This window comes from Ictidomys tridecemlineatus, chromosome 11 (assembly GCF_052094955.1).
Source record: "Ictidomys tridecemlineatus isolate mIctTri1 chromosome 11, mIctTri1.hap1, whole genome shotgun sequence".
In the NCBI taxonomy this organism is placed as follows: Eukaryota; Metazoa; Chordata; class Mammalia; order Rodentia; family Sciuridae; genus Ictidomys; species Ictidomys tridecemlineatus.
The window spans coordinates 103194055-103210982 of NC_135487.1; the positions used below are offsets into that span (position 1 = coordinate 103194055).

The 16928-nt window shown below is 40.4% G+C and overlaps 1 protein-coding gene across 2 annotated transcripts in view; it reads left to right on the forward strand.

Moving 5' to 3' along the window:
• The window catches only part of Ahcyl1 (adenosylhomocysteinase like 1), a 37945-nt gene extending 28122 nt beyond the window's left edge, over positions 1–9823 (forward strand). Inside the window, exons 6-17 of one of the 2 annotated variants that reach the window (XM_005338110.2) lie at positions 617–711; positions 1351–1457; positions 2289–2405; positions 2640–2703; positions 3659–3747; positions 4069–4139; positions 4511–4605; positions 4687–4785; positions 5171–5239; positions 5749–5827; positions 6909–7029; positions 7780–9823. In XM_005338110.2, the coding sequence (XP_005338167.1) occupies positions 617–711; positions 1351–1457; positions 2289–2405; positions 2640–2703; positions 3659–3747; positions 4069–4139; positions 4511–4605; positions 4687–4785; positions 5171–5239; positions 5749–5827; positions 6909–7029; positions 7780–7786 (1013 nt within the window). In that variant the 3' untranslated portion in view covers positions 7787–9823. Of the gene's footprint in view, positions 1–616; positions 712–1350; positions 1458–2288; positions 2406–2639; positions 2704–3658; positions 3748–4068; positions 4140–4510; positions 4606–4686; positions 4786–5170; positions 5240–5748; positions 5828–6908; positions 7034–7779 lie in introns of those variants that run through there. The other variant, XM_078026965.1, reaches the window with a different exon arrangement.
• Positions 9824–16928: the final 7105 nt, after the last annotated feature.

The window sequence follows — 16928 nt, forward strand, 5'->3', positions numbered from 1 at the left end:
CTAGGGTCTTCAGAATGTAACTTTATAACACTTTCTTGTTTATTCTTGTCTGTTAAGTGTTTATTGGAGAAATTTAGGAAGTTCAAAAAAAATTCATAATCCTTTTTTACAGATGTTTGACTAATCTTTCTTTTCTTTTTCTTTATGTTTATGAAATAAATGTTAGTATGTATGCAGTTTTATAATCTAAATACAGCATTTTCAAAAGTAGTTTTGATATCACTAAACTTAACATCATATATAATACTCTTTCATATGTTCATGTGATTTTACCTCATTACTTTCTTAATAGTGAGCATTTAGGTTTTTTCAAAATGTTTACTAATATAAATAATGTTCTAAGGAACAACTTTGTATTAATTTCCACTTCATTTTGTTGTCTTAGAGTTCTAAGTTTAAAGAGAATAACATTCTATGATTCTAAATATATTTTTAAATCTCTTAATTTTTTTAATTTCTGAACTAAAAGTACTATTTTGACTTTGACCTTTTACTCTATTTCCCTCTCCAGAATAGGTTCTCTTGCCTTTTTCTCTTCATATAAATCTCAGAAATTGATGCTAGTATAGGTCACTCTCCAAAAGAAGAATTAGCTGATTTATGTCTGCCTCTGTAGGAGTTGCAGTGTTCGCTTGGAAGGGCGAGTCAGAAGATGACTTCTGGTGGTGTATTGACCGCTGTGTGAACATGGATGGGTGGCAGGCCAACATGGTAATAATGCATGTTTATCCCACACTTCTGACTATAGATTTATTTCCTTTTTTTCCCTCAAAAGCATGGTTCCCTAAACATGTTTTGGATGTTTGGTCTTATACACTGACTTTGTCACTAAAGTGTTTAGCTTGATACCTATTCACAATGGGTTTGAGAAGCACGAGGCCCTGGGTTCAATCCCCAGCACCAAAAAAAAAAAAAAGAAGAATGTGTCTGAGTACTGAATGGAAAGGTGGGGGAAGGGCAAGACTAGCTCAAACACATGGCTCAAACGTGGCAGAACGAAATTGAAACAAGTGACATTGTCCCACTTTGTAGGATTCTGGTTCTTACCTTTCTGCCCCAGCTCTCCTTTTGTGTTCAAAGGGCTGTGTATTTCAAGACTCTGGACTAAAAATGAATCTGTGATTAGTCTAATACTCTTCACTGTAGCCTAGAACAAAGCTAAGGATCCTTTTAACCATTTTACACCAATAAATTGACTCTGTTTCCACTGTCTAAGCCTACTATATGGAGCTCTAAGACATGCTCTTCCAAAATATACAGGGCTCTCTTACTAGTGCAGAAAGTGGGCTCAAAGTTCCCCCTAGCTCTAGCAGCCTGAATGCCCATAGAAGTCTTCTGGCTGTTCTGTAGATCCTGGATGATGGGGGAGACTTAACCCACTGGGTTTATAAGAAGTATCCAAACGTGTTTAAGAAGATCCGAGGCATTGTGGAAGAGAGCGTGACTGGTGTTCACAGGTAACAGATTCTGGAGTAGCTGCCCCTTGTGTCCTTGCCTCAGCAAATTCTTCTGGTCTCTTGTTAGGCTTTAGGACTGTTTCAGACTTGAATTAACTAAATGGGATAAAACTGAATTTTCACTTTCAAAAAATCAAGGTGACCCTAGAAGGAAGATTTTTCCAGGTTCTAGTTCAAACGTTTTTCTCTCCCATTTACTCCATTGAGTAATTCTCAAAATAATGTTTGGGGAAAGGGAGCAGGGGATGAATGTATCTTGAAAAACTGTAATCAATATTGTATTGCAATTTTATATTTGAAATATGAAAATAAAAATCTGTAAAACTACATCTTATATACACAGCAAAAAGTAAAACTGCCAAATATTCTCAACTTGTTGGAAATACCTAAAAGAAGTGTTTCTCTGTTGGGGGCACATTGTACATCCTTGCTCTCTCTCACTCTCGCTCTCTCGCTCTCTTTCTCTCTCATATACATACACACACAGGAAACCGTATCAGAATCATTATAATCTTTATTTATCAAAAATAGGCATGGAAAAATGTTGATTTAAGGATATAATGTCCCCTTTATGGAAGAGAAGTAAATTTATTCAACGGAAAGCTTTTAATTTAATTTTCCTTCCAAAACTAATGGGTGGAGAGAGAAGAAAATGAAATAAGTGGGGAGAAATGACAAGAAAATAATTATGTTTATTCATATTCTTGGGCAATAAATAAGACTGGGGAGGGTACCATGGAACTTGAACAGAATTAGGCAGATTTTGCCGTTTGTTATGTTTTACCAGCTAACTTGGTTTTTGTTTGTTTTTGTGGCCTCTTCTCCCTTTAGGCTATATCAGCTCTCCAAAGCTGGGAAGCTCTGTGTTCCTGCCATGAATGTCAACGATTCTGTTACTAAACAGAAGTTTGATAACTTGTACTGCTGCCGAGAGTCCATTTTGGATGGGTAGGTTGAAATATATACATGTCACACTTAAAGGGGATAGATCTGGATTGGGTTGTAGTGTTAGTCTGGTGTTATTGCAGTCTTGTCCCCTGGTCTTCCTTTGCCTTTAAGAGTTTGTTAGAGGGGCTGATTTCATATGAGCTCAGCCAACTTCCAATTGAAATTCTCCTGGGCATTGCCCCACACTTAACTTTGTGCAGAGGGACTGAGTTGAGCCCTTGTCTGTTTCCACAGCCTGAAGAGGACCACAGATGTGATGTTTGGTGGGAAACAAGTGGTGGTGTGTGGCTATGGTGAGGTAAATAGCTGGGCCTCAGTGTCTCTGTCTTTTCATAGATTTACTAGAAATAGCAGGTAAAGGAGACTTGTGCTGTCAGTCCGGAGTCACTGATGCAGGGGTCAGATGTGTTTGATGTATATCAAAGCATTAACAAAAGTCCTGTATTCAGATTCGTGAATAGACATACAGAATGAGTTGAGTTTTCAGATTTCACCAATTTGTCTTATGAAATTTCATTATCATCCTCCCATAATAATAATAACCTCTTATGAGATGGCCCCACAGGTGACTTGCAGTACATTGAAAGGTGAAATCTGAAGTGGCATATCATTGACAATCTGTATACTAGAATAGGTTGCAGGAGATTTTATTGTCTTCAGCAGTGACACATAGAAGTTCCTGAGCTGCTAGGCTGTCCTCCAAATGACACATTGCAAGCAAGAGTTATCAGAATTTTTTGTTTGTATTTTTGTTTTGTTTTTGTTTATCACAGTGGTAGGCCTCTGTGTGCTAGGCAAATGTTTTACTGCTGAGCAGCGTCTCCACTCAGCCCATATCAGGTTTTTCTGGAATACAAAAATAAGAGGTTTCAGGGCTAGGTATGTTGCTCAGTGGTAGAGTGCTCCCCAGCATGCCAGAAGCCCTGAGTTCAATCTCCAACACCACAAAAAGAAAAAGGAAAAAAAAAATTAGAAGTTGCAGTTGCTCTTGCTTGGTCTTGTTTCCCTAATAGTAACAGTTATCCTAAGCCCCTCACCCTTGCTGTGACATGTCTGCTAATTATGTCTTTAACTGAGGTTCACAACATGATCTTGTCTGTTTCTGCTCTGCTTGAGGTTGGAGCCTCCCTACAAGTGCTCACTAGATGATTGGTGATTTCAGGAAGGTTAATTTCTATCTCCCAAAGACCCTGCCTGCCCCATTGTCTCTGCCTTAATGTACCTGGCAACCTGGCTGTTCTTGTGTTCTGCAGGTTGGAAAGGGCTGCTGTGCTGCCCTCAAGGCCCTTGGTGCCATCGTCTACATCACAGAAATTGACCCCATCTGTGCTCTGCAGGCCTGGTAAGAACAGAGTGATGGTGATCCATTAGATTCATCTGGGTACATCACATTTCTTAGAGTTCATGATTGATTATATTAATCGTCTTTTACAGAAATTTTCCAGGGGGAGGAGAAGACTAGGATTTCTCTGTTCCCTTCATTATAATCCTGGGGCTGTCCTAGAGCCTCTTGGCCTTTCCATTCCTGGATGTGGCTCTGAAGAGGCCAGTGTGTAGTTTAGCACAGCTTATCACCTGCCATCCCTGCAGAGGGGGATTTTGTGACCAGCTTCCCTCCCACTGCCTCCTTGATTTGCTCATAGTGTTTCTTCTTTTCTTCCAGCATGGATGGGTTCAGGGTGGTGAAGTTAAATGAAGTCATCCGGCAAGTTGATGTTGTAATAACTTGCACAGGTACGTATCAGTGCTTTGGTACTCATAGAGGAGTGTTCACTCCAAGGCTAAATCTTGAAAGTAACCTGACTGGCATTCAGAAACAGTCAGTGAGACCGGTGCTCAGTATGGTGTCTCAGAACTAGAGGAAGTTATCAGAACAGTAATTTGAGTTTTCTAGAGGAAGGAGCCTTTTTCCCCTGATGCCTTTCCATACCACTTGATTTTAACCAAATAATTATGTTGAAGGAGCTGCTGTACACTTTCCTCATAACACATACAAGCATTTTAATGCCAGCAAACCTCCTCTGTCTCCCTTGTTCTGACTGAAAACCAGTCAGTGCCTTTGTGGCCTAACATCTCTTCTCTCAGCCACCCATCTTTGCTTTCAGGAAATAAGAATGTAGTGACACGGGAACACTTGGACCGCATGAAAAATAGTTGCATTGTTTGCAACATGGGCCACTCCAACACAGAAATCGACGTGGTGAGGCTTCTCTCAGTTGTTGCTGGGGCTTTCTTCTGTTTTCTGTTGCAGCCACAATCAGCTGTGCCTTCTTCTTTTCAGACCAGCCTCCGAACTCCGGAATTGACATGGGAGCGAGTACGTTCTCAGGTGGACCATGTCATCTGGCCAGATGGCAAACGAGTTGTTCTCCTGGCAGAGGTACATACAGAAGACTGATAGAAGAGCAGTCCTTTTAGATCTATAGGATGAAGGAGGTGGGGAAAAAATGTTTGACCTGTGTTTCCCTGAATTCTGTCTTTGTTTGTTTCTCAAATGGTCTAGTCCATCAAAATAGAGGCACTCCAGGTACATCTAATTTAGCCTAAGTAACAATTTCTTGACCATAGCTAATTTTCAACCTTTCACACTCAGGTGGATTTGCAGAAAATAGGATAAAACCCAGAGTCCTGATCTGGAACTGTAATTATTCTTCTACCACCTGAGTTGGGAGGGGTATAAAGTCCTTTCCTACATTTGCTTAACTTGTATAGCATGGGGATCTGAAAGGGGCAAAAGCTCATCCCAGGACTCTCTTTCCTTCCAGGGTCGTCTGCTCAATCTGAGCTGCTCCACAGTTCCCACCTTTGTTCTGTCCATCACAGCCACCACACAGGTATGTGGAAAATGCCCACTTTTCCTGCACTGAGACTTATGGAATCAGGGGAAGTTTGCTGTGCTCTGCCCTGTTCTCCCCCACTCCCCACGTCATACATTGTGGAGACTTCAACTTTCTCAAGTATAGAAAAGAGTCATTAGGGGTTGGGGGTGTAGTTCGGTGGTAGAACACTTGCCTAGCATGTGTGAGGCACTGGGTTTGATCCTCACCACCACATAAAAGTAAATAAAATAAAGGTATTTAAAAAAAATTAAAAGAGTCATTAGTCAGTTTGTGATTCTGTATCGTCTGGTCAGTTGTATTTAGTGTGTTCTTTTGTCAAGTACTAAATGAAAACACCAACAAATCCTCTTATGATGTGTATGGGCCTTTATTCCAGGCAGAGTCCTAAGTGCTATCATGATGGCAGATCATTATGGTGATTCTAAGGTTCTGTTAATCATAGTTTTATTTTTAGATCCCGTTCTAAAGTGTTTTTGTTTTCTGGTCCTCTTTTCCCACCTTAGGCTTTGGCACTGATAGAACTCTATAATGCACCTGAGGGACGATACAAACAGGATGTATACTTGCTTCCTAAGAAAATGGGTGAGTGAAAAACAGTGAAACCAATACCGACCCCTAGATAGCTTCATGGTTTGGTAAAATGACTATCATGAAGAGCACTAGATTTAGAGTCAAAAGTTCTGATTCCTCTCTAGTGCTTACTGGTTGTTTGACATCAGGACAGGTTTTAATCCCCACGAGCCTCCATTTCTTGACCAGTAAAGTGAGAATAATAGTGATTATAGATTTGTAGAATTGCAGAATTGTAGTAAGAGCTCCATCTAATGAGTATATCAGCAGTTAGCACATCAGTTTAAGGTCAGTGCTCTTGTTCTCAAGTAGCCTTATGAGTTCAGTAAATGTCCCAGTACAACTGAGTATAACCTAGAACCAAAATGAGAGAAACAGAAACAGGTTTTAGGGTCTATTTTCTGTCTTGGTTTGAAAATCGCCTTCTATCCAACCTCCTGTCATTCCAGAGGACAACCTGTGCTTAGTTCATGTGATATAATACATCTCAAATCCTTTGCCTTTCTGCACAGTGGAGCCCACCTCCCATCACTTAATGGCTAGCCCCAAATACATGGCTTAAAGCTAAAAAATTTTTTGCTCTGGTCCCCTCCAATAGTTTATCTCAGATTGGTTTTTCAAAAATTCAGGTTCATAAAAGTCAGAGAAGCTTTTCTATGGAAAGGTAGTAAATTATCTTAGAAATCCATGATCCTAAGATTTGAGGCCTTTATGGATCTTTTCCTAAATGAATGTTAATGACACAAGATTCTTTTGGAGTCTACTTTGATTTGTAATTTTGACTAGAACTTGATCCAGGAAGGTGGGAGTAGTATGGAATGTGTGGCTGCTGAGGTGAAGCCAAATCTTTTACCAGAGAAGGATAGAAAGATAGAGGTTGACCCATTTTGTCCTAGTAAGTGGTTTTCTAAATGCATTTTTGGAGAGACCGAGAAGTACCCTGCCACAATGAAGCAAATGTTTCAAGATTCTTTCAAAGTTACTCTGGTGCTGTCCTCTTCCTCAAAAAGCTTCAAATGAAAGCAGAGAAGGGGTATGCCCTGAGAGACATATTTGACAAGAAAATTGCCCCCTGCCACTTTGCTCTTCCTAGATGAGTACGTTGCCAGCTTGCACCTGCCGTCATTTGATGCCCACCTGACAGAACTGACAGATGACCAAGCAAAATATCTGGGACTCAACAAAAATGGGCCATTCAAACCTAATTATTACAGGTAACTCAGGGGAAAGCAATGAAAAGCTCTTCTCCCTGGTATTAAACCAACCAGCCCAGCCAGCTTTCTCTAGTAAAGATGAGGTACCATACCTGATTTTGAAAAGTATAAGAACTCTGCTCCAAATTAACAAAGTTGGGGCTGGGGAATGTAGCTCAGTGGTAGAATACTTGTCTAGCATGCCTGAGGCCTTGGGGACTTTGGTTCCAAGCCCAGAACTAGGGGGTGGAGTGGTGTGTAAAATAAACAGGGTGAGCAGAGAAAGTATGTGGAAAAACGGGCAGATGATGGCCTGGGTATTGTCTGTGGAGATACCCACCCTGCCCAGGGAGAGACTTGGGAAAAGTTGTTCCATTTCATATTCTTCTTGAAACTCTCATATGGAGCCAGGCATGGTGGCACATGGCCTGCTATCCCAGCAACTCAAGAAGCTGAGGCAGGAGGATCGCAAGTTGAAGGCCAGCCTCGTCTACTTAGCGAGACCCTGTCTCAAAATAAAATTTAAAAAGGAGTAAGCATGTAGTTCAATGGTAAAATGCAAGGGAGGCCCTGATTTCAGTCCCTAGTACCAGTGGAAGAAAGAAACTCTAAGATTTGAGGCCTTTATGGATCTTTTCTTAAATGAATGTTAATGACACAAGACTCTTTTGGAGTCCACTTTGATTTGTAATTTTGACTAGAACTTGATCTATGGAAGAACTTGATATGTGGAAGACATGAATATTAACCAGTCAATCTCTTTCTTTACAGATACTAATGGACCATATTACCGATGACCAGTCCACATGAACCACACAACTCTAAAAGAAATATTTTTTAAAATAACTTTTATTTTCTTTTATTTCTTTCCTCTTGATTTTTTTTTTCTATAATTTCATTCTTGTTTTCTCATGTCATTATCCAAGTTCTGCAGAACATACAAGGACTTGCTTGCTTCCTGGCTCTTTAGATGAAACTGAGGTTCAAGGTTCCTCACCCTAGTCACTAAAGAAGGATTTTGCTCTCCCCACCCAGAAAGGTGATTCTTTCTTTACCGTTTCTGGGGACTCTAGTCTTAATTGGGTACTTTATTAATAGGAAATGCTAAGGTACCTTTTATGTGGATAATATCTGCAATGTCTAAATTGCCTTAAAAGAGCCCATTTCTTAGCTGCTGAAATCAGTGCTCTTTCACTTCCTCAGAGGAGCAGGGATGGTACCTACCAGTCAGGTAGGTTAGATGTAGGTGGTGCATGTTAATTTCCCTTAGAAATTCCAAGCCCTATTTCCTGTGTAAAGGTGGGATGTCTGGTTCAAAGATGTGTGCTAGTGAGTGTTGCTTGTTAAGATCTAGTAGGCCCCCTTGAATTTATAGTACAGCCCTTCCTCCATTCCCACCAGCCTCTCTCATTTTTCTAGTTCTTAAACTGTATTCTACCAAATTGAATTTTGTCCTCTAGCATTTCTTTCTTTCTTTCTTTCTTTCTTTCTTTCTTTTTTTAATAACACAGTTTTTAGTATTGACACTGAGGAACTACTTGGGTGGTTAGTTTTTACTAACTTCTTTTGAACCTTTGGAGCTAAGAGTGCAGAGTTGAGTCTAGAAAAAAGCTAATCTCAAACTCTGATAAGTCCCTCTGTTTCTAGCCCCTAGTTTATAGCATCAGTGAACTGGAGCCATAAGCAGATTTTCTCAGCTCTGCCCCATACAGCTTATGCTGAAGGCCAACTTCTTGAGCCATTACTCTGTATAAAGCACTGAGCTCTATCCTTAGGGTTTATCCTTTAAGAGCAAATTTCTGGTTAGCTGTGCTTCTGCAACCTAAAATAGTTAAAGGGAGTAGGTATGGATGGATGGAAGAATGATAAATTGGGCCAAGGCAAAAGAAATCTTACTCTATATAATTTGTCTGAAACTATAAGCCCTGTATAATGTTAGTTTCACAGAAGTGGTACCATTTCTGTTTGACACCATGCCACAAAAAGTTTATGAGCTAAGATCTTAAAGGGCAGATTGTAATCAGTACATCCTGACTCATACTCTGAAAGAATCCCAGAGAGGCTCCCTCAAAGATCAAGAGAGATGTATCCCCATGCCATGCACCCTGCTTACCAGCATTTCTGCATGGTTAAATGGGCTTTATGCTCATAGGCTTTAAGCATATAATTATCCAGGATTTTAAATCCTTAACTTGTTCTAGCATGTGATCCTTTAAAGTTGGATCATACATTAGTGCTAGATACTAGAAATTTCACTTCTCTGTTTCCAGTGATCAGAGAAACAGACATTAAAAACAGGAATATAAGAAAGTTTTTACCCTGCAGCTTCCTAGCAGGAGACAATTATCTTGCCAAAATTTTTCCCCCTTCTTTTCCCATTTCTCCCCCACCCAGTCCCTTCCTACTCCTTGCCAGTGTGACCGTGCTTTCTTCTCTGTAGATGCTAACAGTTGAAGCCCTTTTTCCTAGGGCTCGTACCAGCCAATCAGAACACCATATCCATTAGGGGACATAACCTGGCCAACAGTGTATCCATTGGGTCAGCTCTGCTGGAGGGAGGCGGCCCAGGTCCTGCTGCCCTCTGGTCGGCCCTCTGATCCTATAGCTATTATGTGTCCATAGGAATAATAGGTAAGGGCTCCGTCTCTGTCAAGCCATGTAACAAAGGACACTGTGGAAAATGTCTGGCATCAGAGGGAGCGTGTGGAGAGCAACTTGGGAGGAAAAAGTTCATTTTGTATTGAATGATTTTTAATGAATGCAATATTAATCCTTGCAGATGAGCAATAATCATTAAAGTCAATTAAAATGATTATTAGTAGTCTGTGTTATTCTTGGTTAAACAGCAAAACGGTTTTCTAGAATGGAACAACTCATTTTTTTGTACCAGGGATTGAACTCAGGGGCACCTAACCACTGAGCCACATCCCCAGCCCTATTTTGTATTTTGTTTAGAGACAAGGTCTTGCTGAATTGCTTAGCACCTCGCTTTTGCTGAGGCTGGCTTTGAATTTGCAATCCTCCTGCCTCAGCTTCCTAAGCCGCTCGATTACAGTCATTCACCACCATGCCCACTCTGTCTATTATATCTTAAGATATATCTAGCAGGAGACAATTATCTTGCCAAATTTTTTCCTCTTCCTTTTCCATTTCTCCCCCACCCAGTCCCTTCCTACTCCTTGCCAGTGTGACCATGCTTTTCTTCTCTGTAGATGCTAACAGTTGAAGCCCTTGTTCCTAGGGCTCGTAACCAGCCAATCAGAACACCATATCCATTAGGGGTCATAACCTGGCCAACAGTATCCATTGGGTTGGCTCTGCTGGAGGGAGGTGGCCCAGGTCCTGCTATAGTTTAGATGGTGAATGTCCCCTAAAGGTCCATATATTAAAAGTTAGTTCCCTAGGGTGACAATACTGGGAGGTGTAGTACAGACTTTGGGGCGTAGTAGGTGGGTCACTGGAGGTGTGCCCGAGAAGGAGATTATGGAACCTTGGCTCCTTTCTCCTTTTTGCTCCCTGGCTGATGAGATGAGCAGTTTTGCTATACAATGCATTCCCATCGTGATGTGTTTATTGCCTGACCAAAGGCCCAAAGCAGGCCAATTGATCATGAACTGAAACTTCCTCCAAAACTGAGCCAAAATAAACCTTTTCTCTGTGTAAGTTAATCATCTCAGGTATTTTATTATAGTAATGGGAAACTTACTAATACCTTAGTTTTATATGCCTGCTCTATCCCAAGCATCAGGCCTAGGCACTTTTTCTCTTTAAAGAAACAAATTGCTATGTAAACTTCAGAGATCCTCATTTGCATAGTCACCTTCTGAGACCTTATACCTTAATCTTTTTCTATAAAGGATGCCCCCAAAGTATAAGCTTCAATCTCTGAAGTTGCATTGGTGCCTCTTGATACAACAAAGTATGTGTCTTAGTTTGTTCTTGCTGCCACTTAAAAAAAAATCAAAACTCCGTATTCTATAAAGTAACCAAAATTTCATTTTGCACTGCTCTGGAGATGGAAGTCCAAAGTTAAGACAACAGTAGATTTGGTGTCTGGAGCAGTCTGCTCTCTGCTTCTAAGATAGCACCTTTTTTTACATCTTCATAGAGTAGAAGGCCAAACAGAGCCTAGTGAGTTCCCTCTAATTCTATTATAAAGACAGAAGTTCATCCCATTGGTGAAGGCTCTTTTCTTTGAATTTAATCACTTAAAGTCTCCACCTCTTAGTACTATAATTGGTGATTAAGTTTCAAATGATGAATTTAGGGGAATACATTGAGGCCATAGCATTCTACCTGAGCTCCCAATATGTATGTCCTTATATATGAAAAAAAAATTGTTACATCCCAGCTCCTTTAGTCTTAGCTCGCAGCACCAACTCAGAAGTCTAAAGCCCAGGATCTCATTTAAATCAGACATGGATCATGCTCAAGGTTAGATTCATCCTGAGATCAATTGCTGTCCAACTGTAAATCTGAAATTAAACAAGTTAATGGATTTCCAAAACACAATGATCAACAGGTATAGGATAGACATTTTTGTTCTGTAAAAGGAAAATTGGGAAGAAACGGAGTTACAGATGAAACCCAACAAAGTAAACATTAAATCTTAAGGCCCCAGAATGATCGTTGACTGCATGTTCCACCTTCCAGATACATTGAGATGGAAGTTTGTCCCTCAAAGCTTTGAGGAGGGGGGTGGTGCAACATGGTGTATCCCTTCCTGAGTGCTCCTGGCAGTAGGTACTAAATAAACCTTTACCTGCCAAATAACTTAGGAATTAAGGAAACTCAGAGAGAAATTCATACAGTTTTAAAAGAATGTAAAATAAGACCAGTACTCCCTGCTAATGGGTTATGAAACTCGGGGTAGGAGCAGGAATCTGCAACTATAGCCCTCTCAGGAGCTGCATGTGGCCCACTACCTGTTTCTGTATGGCTCACAGGCTAAGAATGTTCTTTTACAAATTTTTAATGATTAGGAAAAATGACTGATAGTTTGTGACACATGAAAACTACATGAATTTCCAATTTTATTGCCCATAAATGGAGGTTTTTTGTTTTGTTTTTTAAGAGAGAATTTTTTTAATGTTTATTTTCGGCGGACACAACATCTTTGTTTGTATGTGGTGCTGAGGATCGAACCCTGGCCACACGCATGCCAGGTGAGCACGCTACCACTTAAGCCACATCTCCAGCCCCTAAAAATGGAGGTTTTGTACACAGCCACACTCATTCATTTATGTAATGTCTGGCTAATTTTATGCCACAATGGAATTGAATAGTTGCAACCAAATGCCCCACAAAACCTGAAGTATTTACTATCTGGCCTTTAACAGAAAAGGTTTGCTGATCCCAGGCACAAAGGTTGTGTTAGAAAGGAAAAGATGTGTTGGAAGGCATTTAATTTGCATTCCATTAGGCAGGAAGAAGGAGTTTCTAGATCAGAGTAGAAACTGACAGAATGAAAGCATTAGAAGGAATGGTTATTTGTTATATTTTGGAATCTTAAATGTCCCAAAAGCTCATGTATTGGTCCTTGGTCTTTGGTCCTTGGTCCTTGGTCCTTGGTCTTTGGCTGAGGTGATATTGGGAGGTGGTGGAAATTAGGAGATGGGGCCAAGTTGGAAGAAGTTAGATCATTATGGGTGTGCCCCTTCCCTTTAAGGCTTCCTGGACACTATAAAGTAAGCTGCCTTTTCTGCCACATACTCCTGCCACCGTATTTCCTTGCCATAGGCCCAGAGACAATAAAGGCAAGCCACCTTTTAAACCATGAGCCGAAATAAACCTTTCCTCCTTTTAAGTTGTTTATCTCAGGCATTTTGTCACAGCAGTAGAAAGCTGACTAACATAATACTAAGTTAAAAATATTCGGATCTGAATAGTAGATGCTAAATCTACCTGTAACCCAGCCAAAATTCACTCTGAGATTAAAGGATCACAGAGAACAACATAAAAATTACTCAGGAAGGTAAATTTTTATTTCAACTTAGAATGTGTAGAGAGTAATTAATTTAAACTTGCAATTTACATTACAGTTAATAGTTTGGAATGGAATGCAAATAAATGCCTTTTAACACATCTTTTTCTTTCTTTTTACATACAAGATTGGAAATTTATATAAAGAATAGGAAATTTTTAAAATAGTCTTGGGGCTGGGGTTGTGGCTTAGCAGTAGAGCACTCACCTAGCACATGCGAGGCACTGGATTCGATCCTCAGCACCGCATAACAATAAATAAAATAAAGGCATTGTGTCCAACTGCAACTAAAAAAATATTTAAAATAAATAAAAATAGTCTTGCTTGTGTTTTGTTTGCTATTTAAGTGCTCTAAAAGGAAAATTGAACATATTAAGTGTATAAATGAATTTGAAAACGTTTAAAAAACCTCAAGTTCATAAATAGCCTATTCACAGTCCCTTTTAAAGTGATTAACATTTGCTAGGAATATAAATACAATAAGATCTATATAAGCAGAACTTTTAAAAGCTTAAGCAATGTTTACTTCTTTAATAAATTTAATGTTAATTTTTTTAACTGAAGTAATATCTCTGCATCCCTAGTGCACCTTTTTAAGTGCCCTTTAAAAAGAATTGTTCTGAATTGTGAGGTACCTCTTATCCAGACATTTCTCCCCTGACCTGATGTCTTCTGGTGTGGTTCCCCACTGCAACCACTAGAGGGCAAGTGTTCTCATGATCTATTACTAAACCCTTTAATACAAGATCTGGATGCATGGAACACTCATTAATGTGGTGGTGATGATTACACAGTGAAATACCACAACCCGTTACCTGAAACCTAAGTGTTGAGAATTTTCAGGTGTTAGAAAATATCTTAATATAAAGAAAATTTTCTATTATCTATGGGGTGGAGCAGCATTCTTTACATGATTAAACATGTTGATAGTTTTGCATTTATGAATATTTACAGGATAAGATACAATAAAAACTATTGATAGTTTCCCATCAGTTCAAATCAGGATTTGTTGTCAAATTAACTTGTGTCAATCTTATGGAGGGAAAACTTGATTTTTACAAATTTTTTGAATTTTGAAGTTGTGAGTAAAGGATTGTAGCTCTGGAATAATAATAGTAACACATATTTAGTGTTTGCTGTATATCTGGCCCCATGCTAAATACTTAACACAATTAACAGACCTGATGCTCACACTAACCTATGAGATAGGTACTATTATTACCCCCATTTTACTGATGGGGAATTTGAGGCAGTAAGAAGTAGCTTGCCCAAGGCTATCTAACCAGTAAGTTGAAAGAACTGGAATTACCCTAAGACTGGCTCAGTGATCCATGCTTGACACTAGGCAATATGGCCTCTAGGAAACAGCACAAAACCAGGGTTCTAGTGATGCCCAAAGTAGGCTATGCATGAGTCACACACATGTGGAGCTTGTTAAAAATAAAAGATAAGTAAAAGGGCTGAGATGTAGCTCAGTAGTAGGGCACTTGCCTAACATGTGTAAGACCCTGGGTTTGATCCTCAGCAGCACAAAAAAATAAAATTCCTGGAGCCTATCCCAGACCTACTGAAACACACTCAGGACCATGAGGAAACAAGGACTGAGGGAGTCAGTATCTTTCCAGGATAGTCAGTATAATTGAGCTAGGATTTAGCCCCCATCTTTCTGGCTCCCGTGGCCTTTCTCCTGAGTCATTCTTGAGGGTCCCAAAGGGTGGTACTTGCCCCTTGGTTCTCATTTCCCAGCAAAGATTTCCTAAGCAGAAGAAACTTGGCTGTGGGCAAAGTCCCCAAACAGTAATTGCTATGCCTTTTCTGAATGCAAACCCAGACAACCTTGGGGAACCTGCCCTCTTCCCCTGCACCAAGTTCTGCTTCTCCAAGCCAAGGCCAAACTAGATCAAATATACCACACTTGGGGCCCCAAAGACTCCTCCAAGAGCATCTGGGCCCTGAAACTCTACAATCGATTATTTTTTTAATTACAAAACTTCTCACATATTCATTACCAATTCCACTACTTTAGTGCGTGGGGGGCAGAGGACCAAATGAAGGGCTCATTCTTTTTGATGACTCTCTTGCCTTTGTTTTTCGATCTGAGTAAATGATTGTTGAAGGGTCATCTAGAGGTGTTTCCTGCTCAGGGGACGGGGTAATGAGCTGGGCTGGGTGCCACGCTCTAGGAGACCTTTCAAAGGCCAGTAGTGCTTACTGCATGCTATCATTCCAATTTGTCAACAGAAAGGATAGGTCTGTGTCATTCTTTTGAAAGCCTGCTTTATCTTCATCTAATGGAAAGATGTGGTAAAGAGGGATTTGTCTTTTTCACATACAATGGGGAGTAAACCTGTACTTATAGATTTTTCCCACCTGTGCTGTGGGTTTGCTAATGACTAGTAAACAAGCTCATAACCTTTTTAATTTTTCTCTCAAATCTAAATGAATTATATGAAAATATCACTAAATATGTGAAAATGAAGATGCTGCAACCCCAACTATTTTACCTTTAAAATATTATTTGAATCTGTCCCATCAACTTCCTTTCCCCAGGTCATGCCTTCAAATGAAACCACTGCCCTGGTCAACAGCTTGATAAACTTGGGCTCCTCTGACCCATAGACCCATAGATGTGGCTCAATGGTAAAGCAGCCCTGGGATCAATCCCCAATACCAAAATACAAAACAAAACAAAAAACCTGTTGGCATGATTTTTCTCTTTAACAATCTTGAGCTTGAGGTACCCAGCAAGTCAATCCCAAATTCTTGACCTACAGAAGTTAAGATGATAACTGTTGTTGTTTTAAGCCTCTAGGGTAATTTGTTACATCAAAACAGAAGTTAATACACAGTGTATGCTGGATACTCGGTGTGTAGCCGGTTCCCCTCCAGGACCTGCCTGTTCTCCCACTCGCTGCTGCTAGTACTTGGCAGCTACATCCTTCTCCAATTACTACCTCTGGGAAAGGAGCTACCTTGCCCAAAGATAGGCTCCTTCCCCAGGGACAACCTGCCATCCAAGGACTAGGCCATATAGAAGTGTGAAGACCTGGCCCCGCCTCCAGCATGGGCAACTCTGAAGGGTCATCTTGGCTCTAGAGCCTGTTGCAACTGTGTCACACTTCAACACAACAGAGGTCAGAGGTCAGTGAGCTAAAGGACAGTGGTAGGAGATGAAGCCAAAGATTCAGGCAGAACCCTCTTGGGCCCATTTAGAACTAAGTGAGGTGGGCAACTATGGTGGGTTGGGATCAAGTGACTGGATAGAAAGAAAAAAAAACAGACTCGGTTTCTCCTACTGTTCTCTTACAACATGCTCTGACACCAGATGTGTGTGAGCCCACCCACTTCAGTAAGCAATGCTGCAATACAGAGACTCTAGCTGAGTGTCCACTCGTTAATTCAATTCTGATGCTATCTTCCAGGAGATAGCATTAGATCCCACAGGTTGAGGGCTCCGTCCCATGAGATTGCCTCCTACTTCCAATGCCATGCAAAAGGCCTAAGTTATTTCACCTGTGCTTCTGGACAACCAGTAGTGTTCCCTGTCTTTGAGTTTGACCAATTTTCTAGAGTAACCATGCCCTCTCCAGACATTCTGTCCTCCAGGAATCTCCACGTGTTCACATCTCCAAAAGCTCAGGAACCCTGTCCTTTGGGCTTTTATGAAGGCTTCATTACATAAACATGATTAATTAAATCATACTGTTAGAGATCATCTCTACCTTTAATCCTGTCCCCTACCTGGAGGTTAGTGAGTGGAACTGAAAGTCTCACCCCTCTCTGCCTCAGAGGACTTGGTGACTTGTCCCAACCCTGAAGCTACCTAGGGGCTGCCAGCCAACAGTCAATTCATTTGCTTATAAAAAGGCACTAATGCTTTAAAGATGCTAAGATTTTAGGAGTTTTCTGCCAGGAAACAGGACAAAGACTAAATATG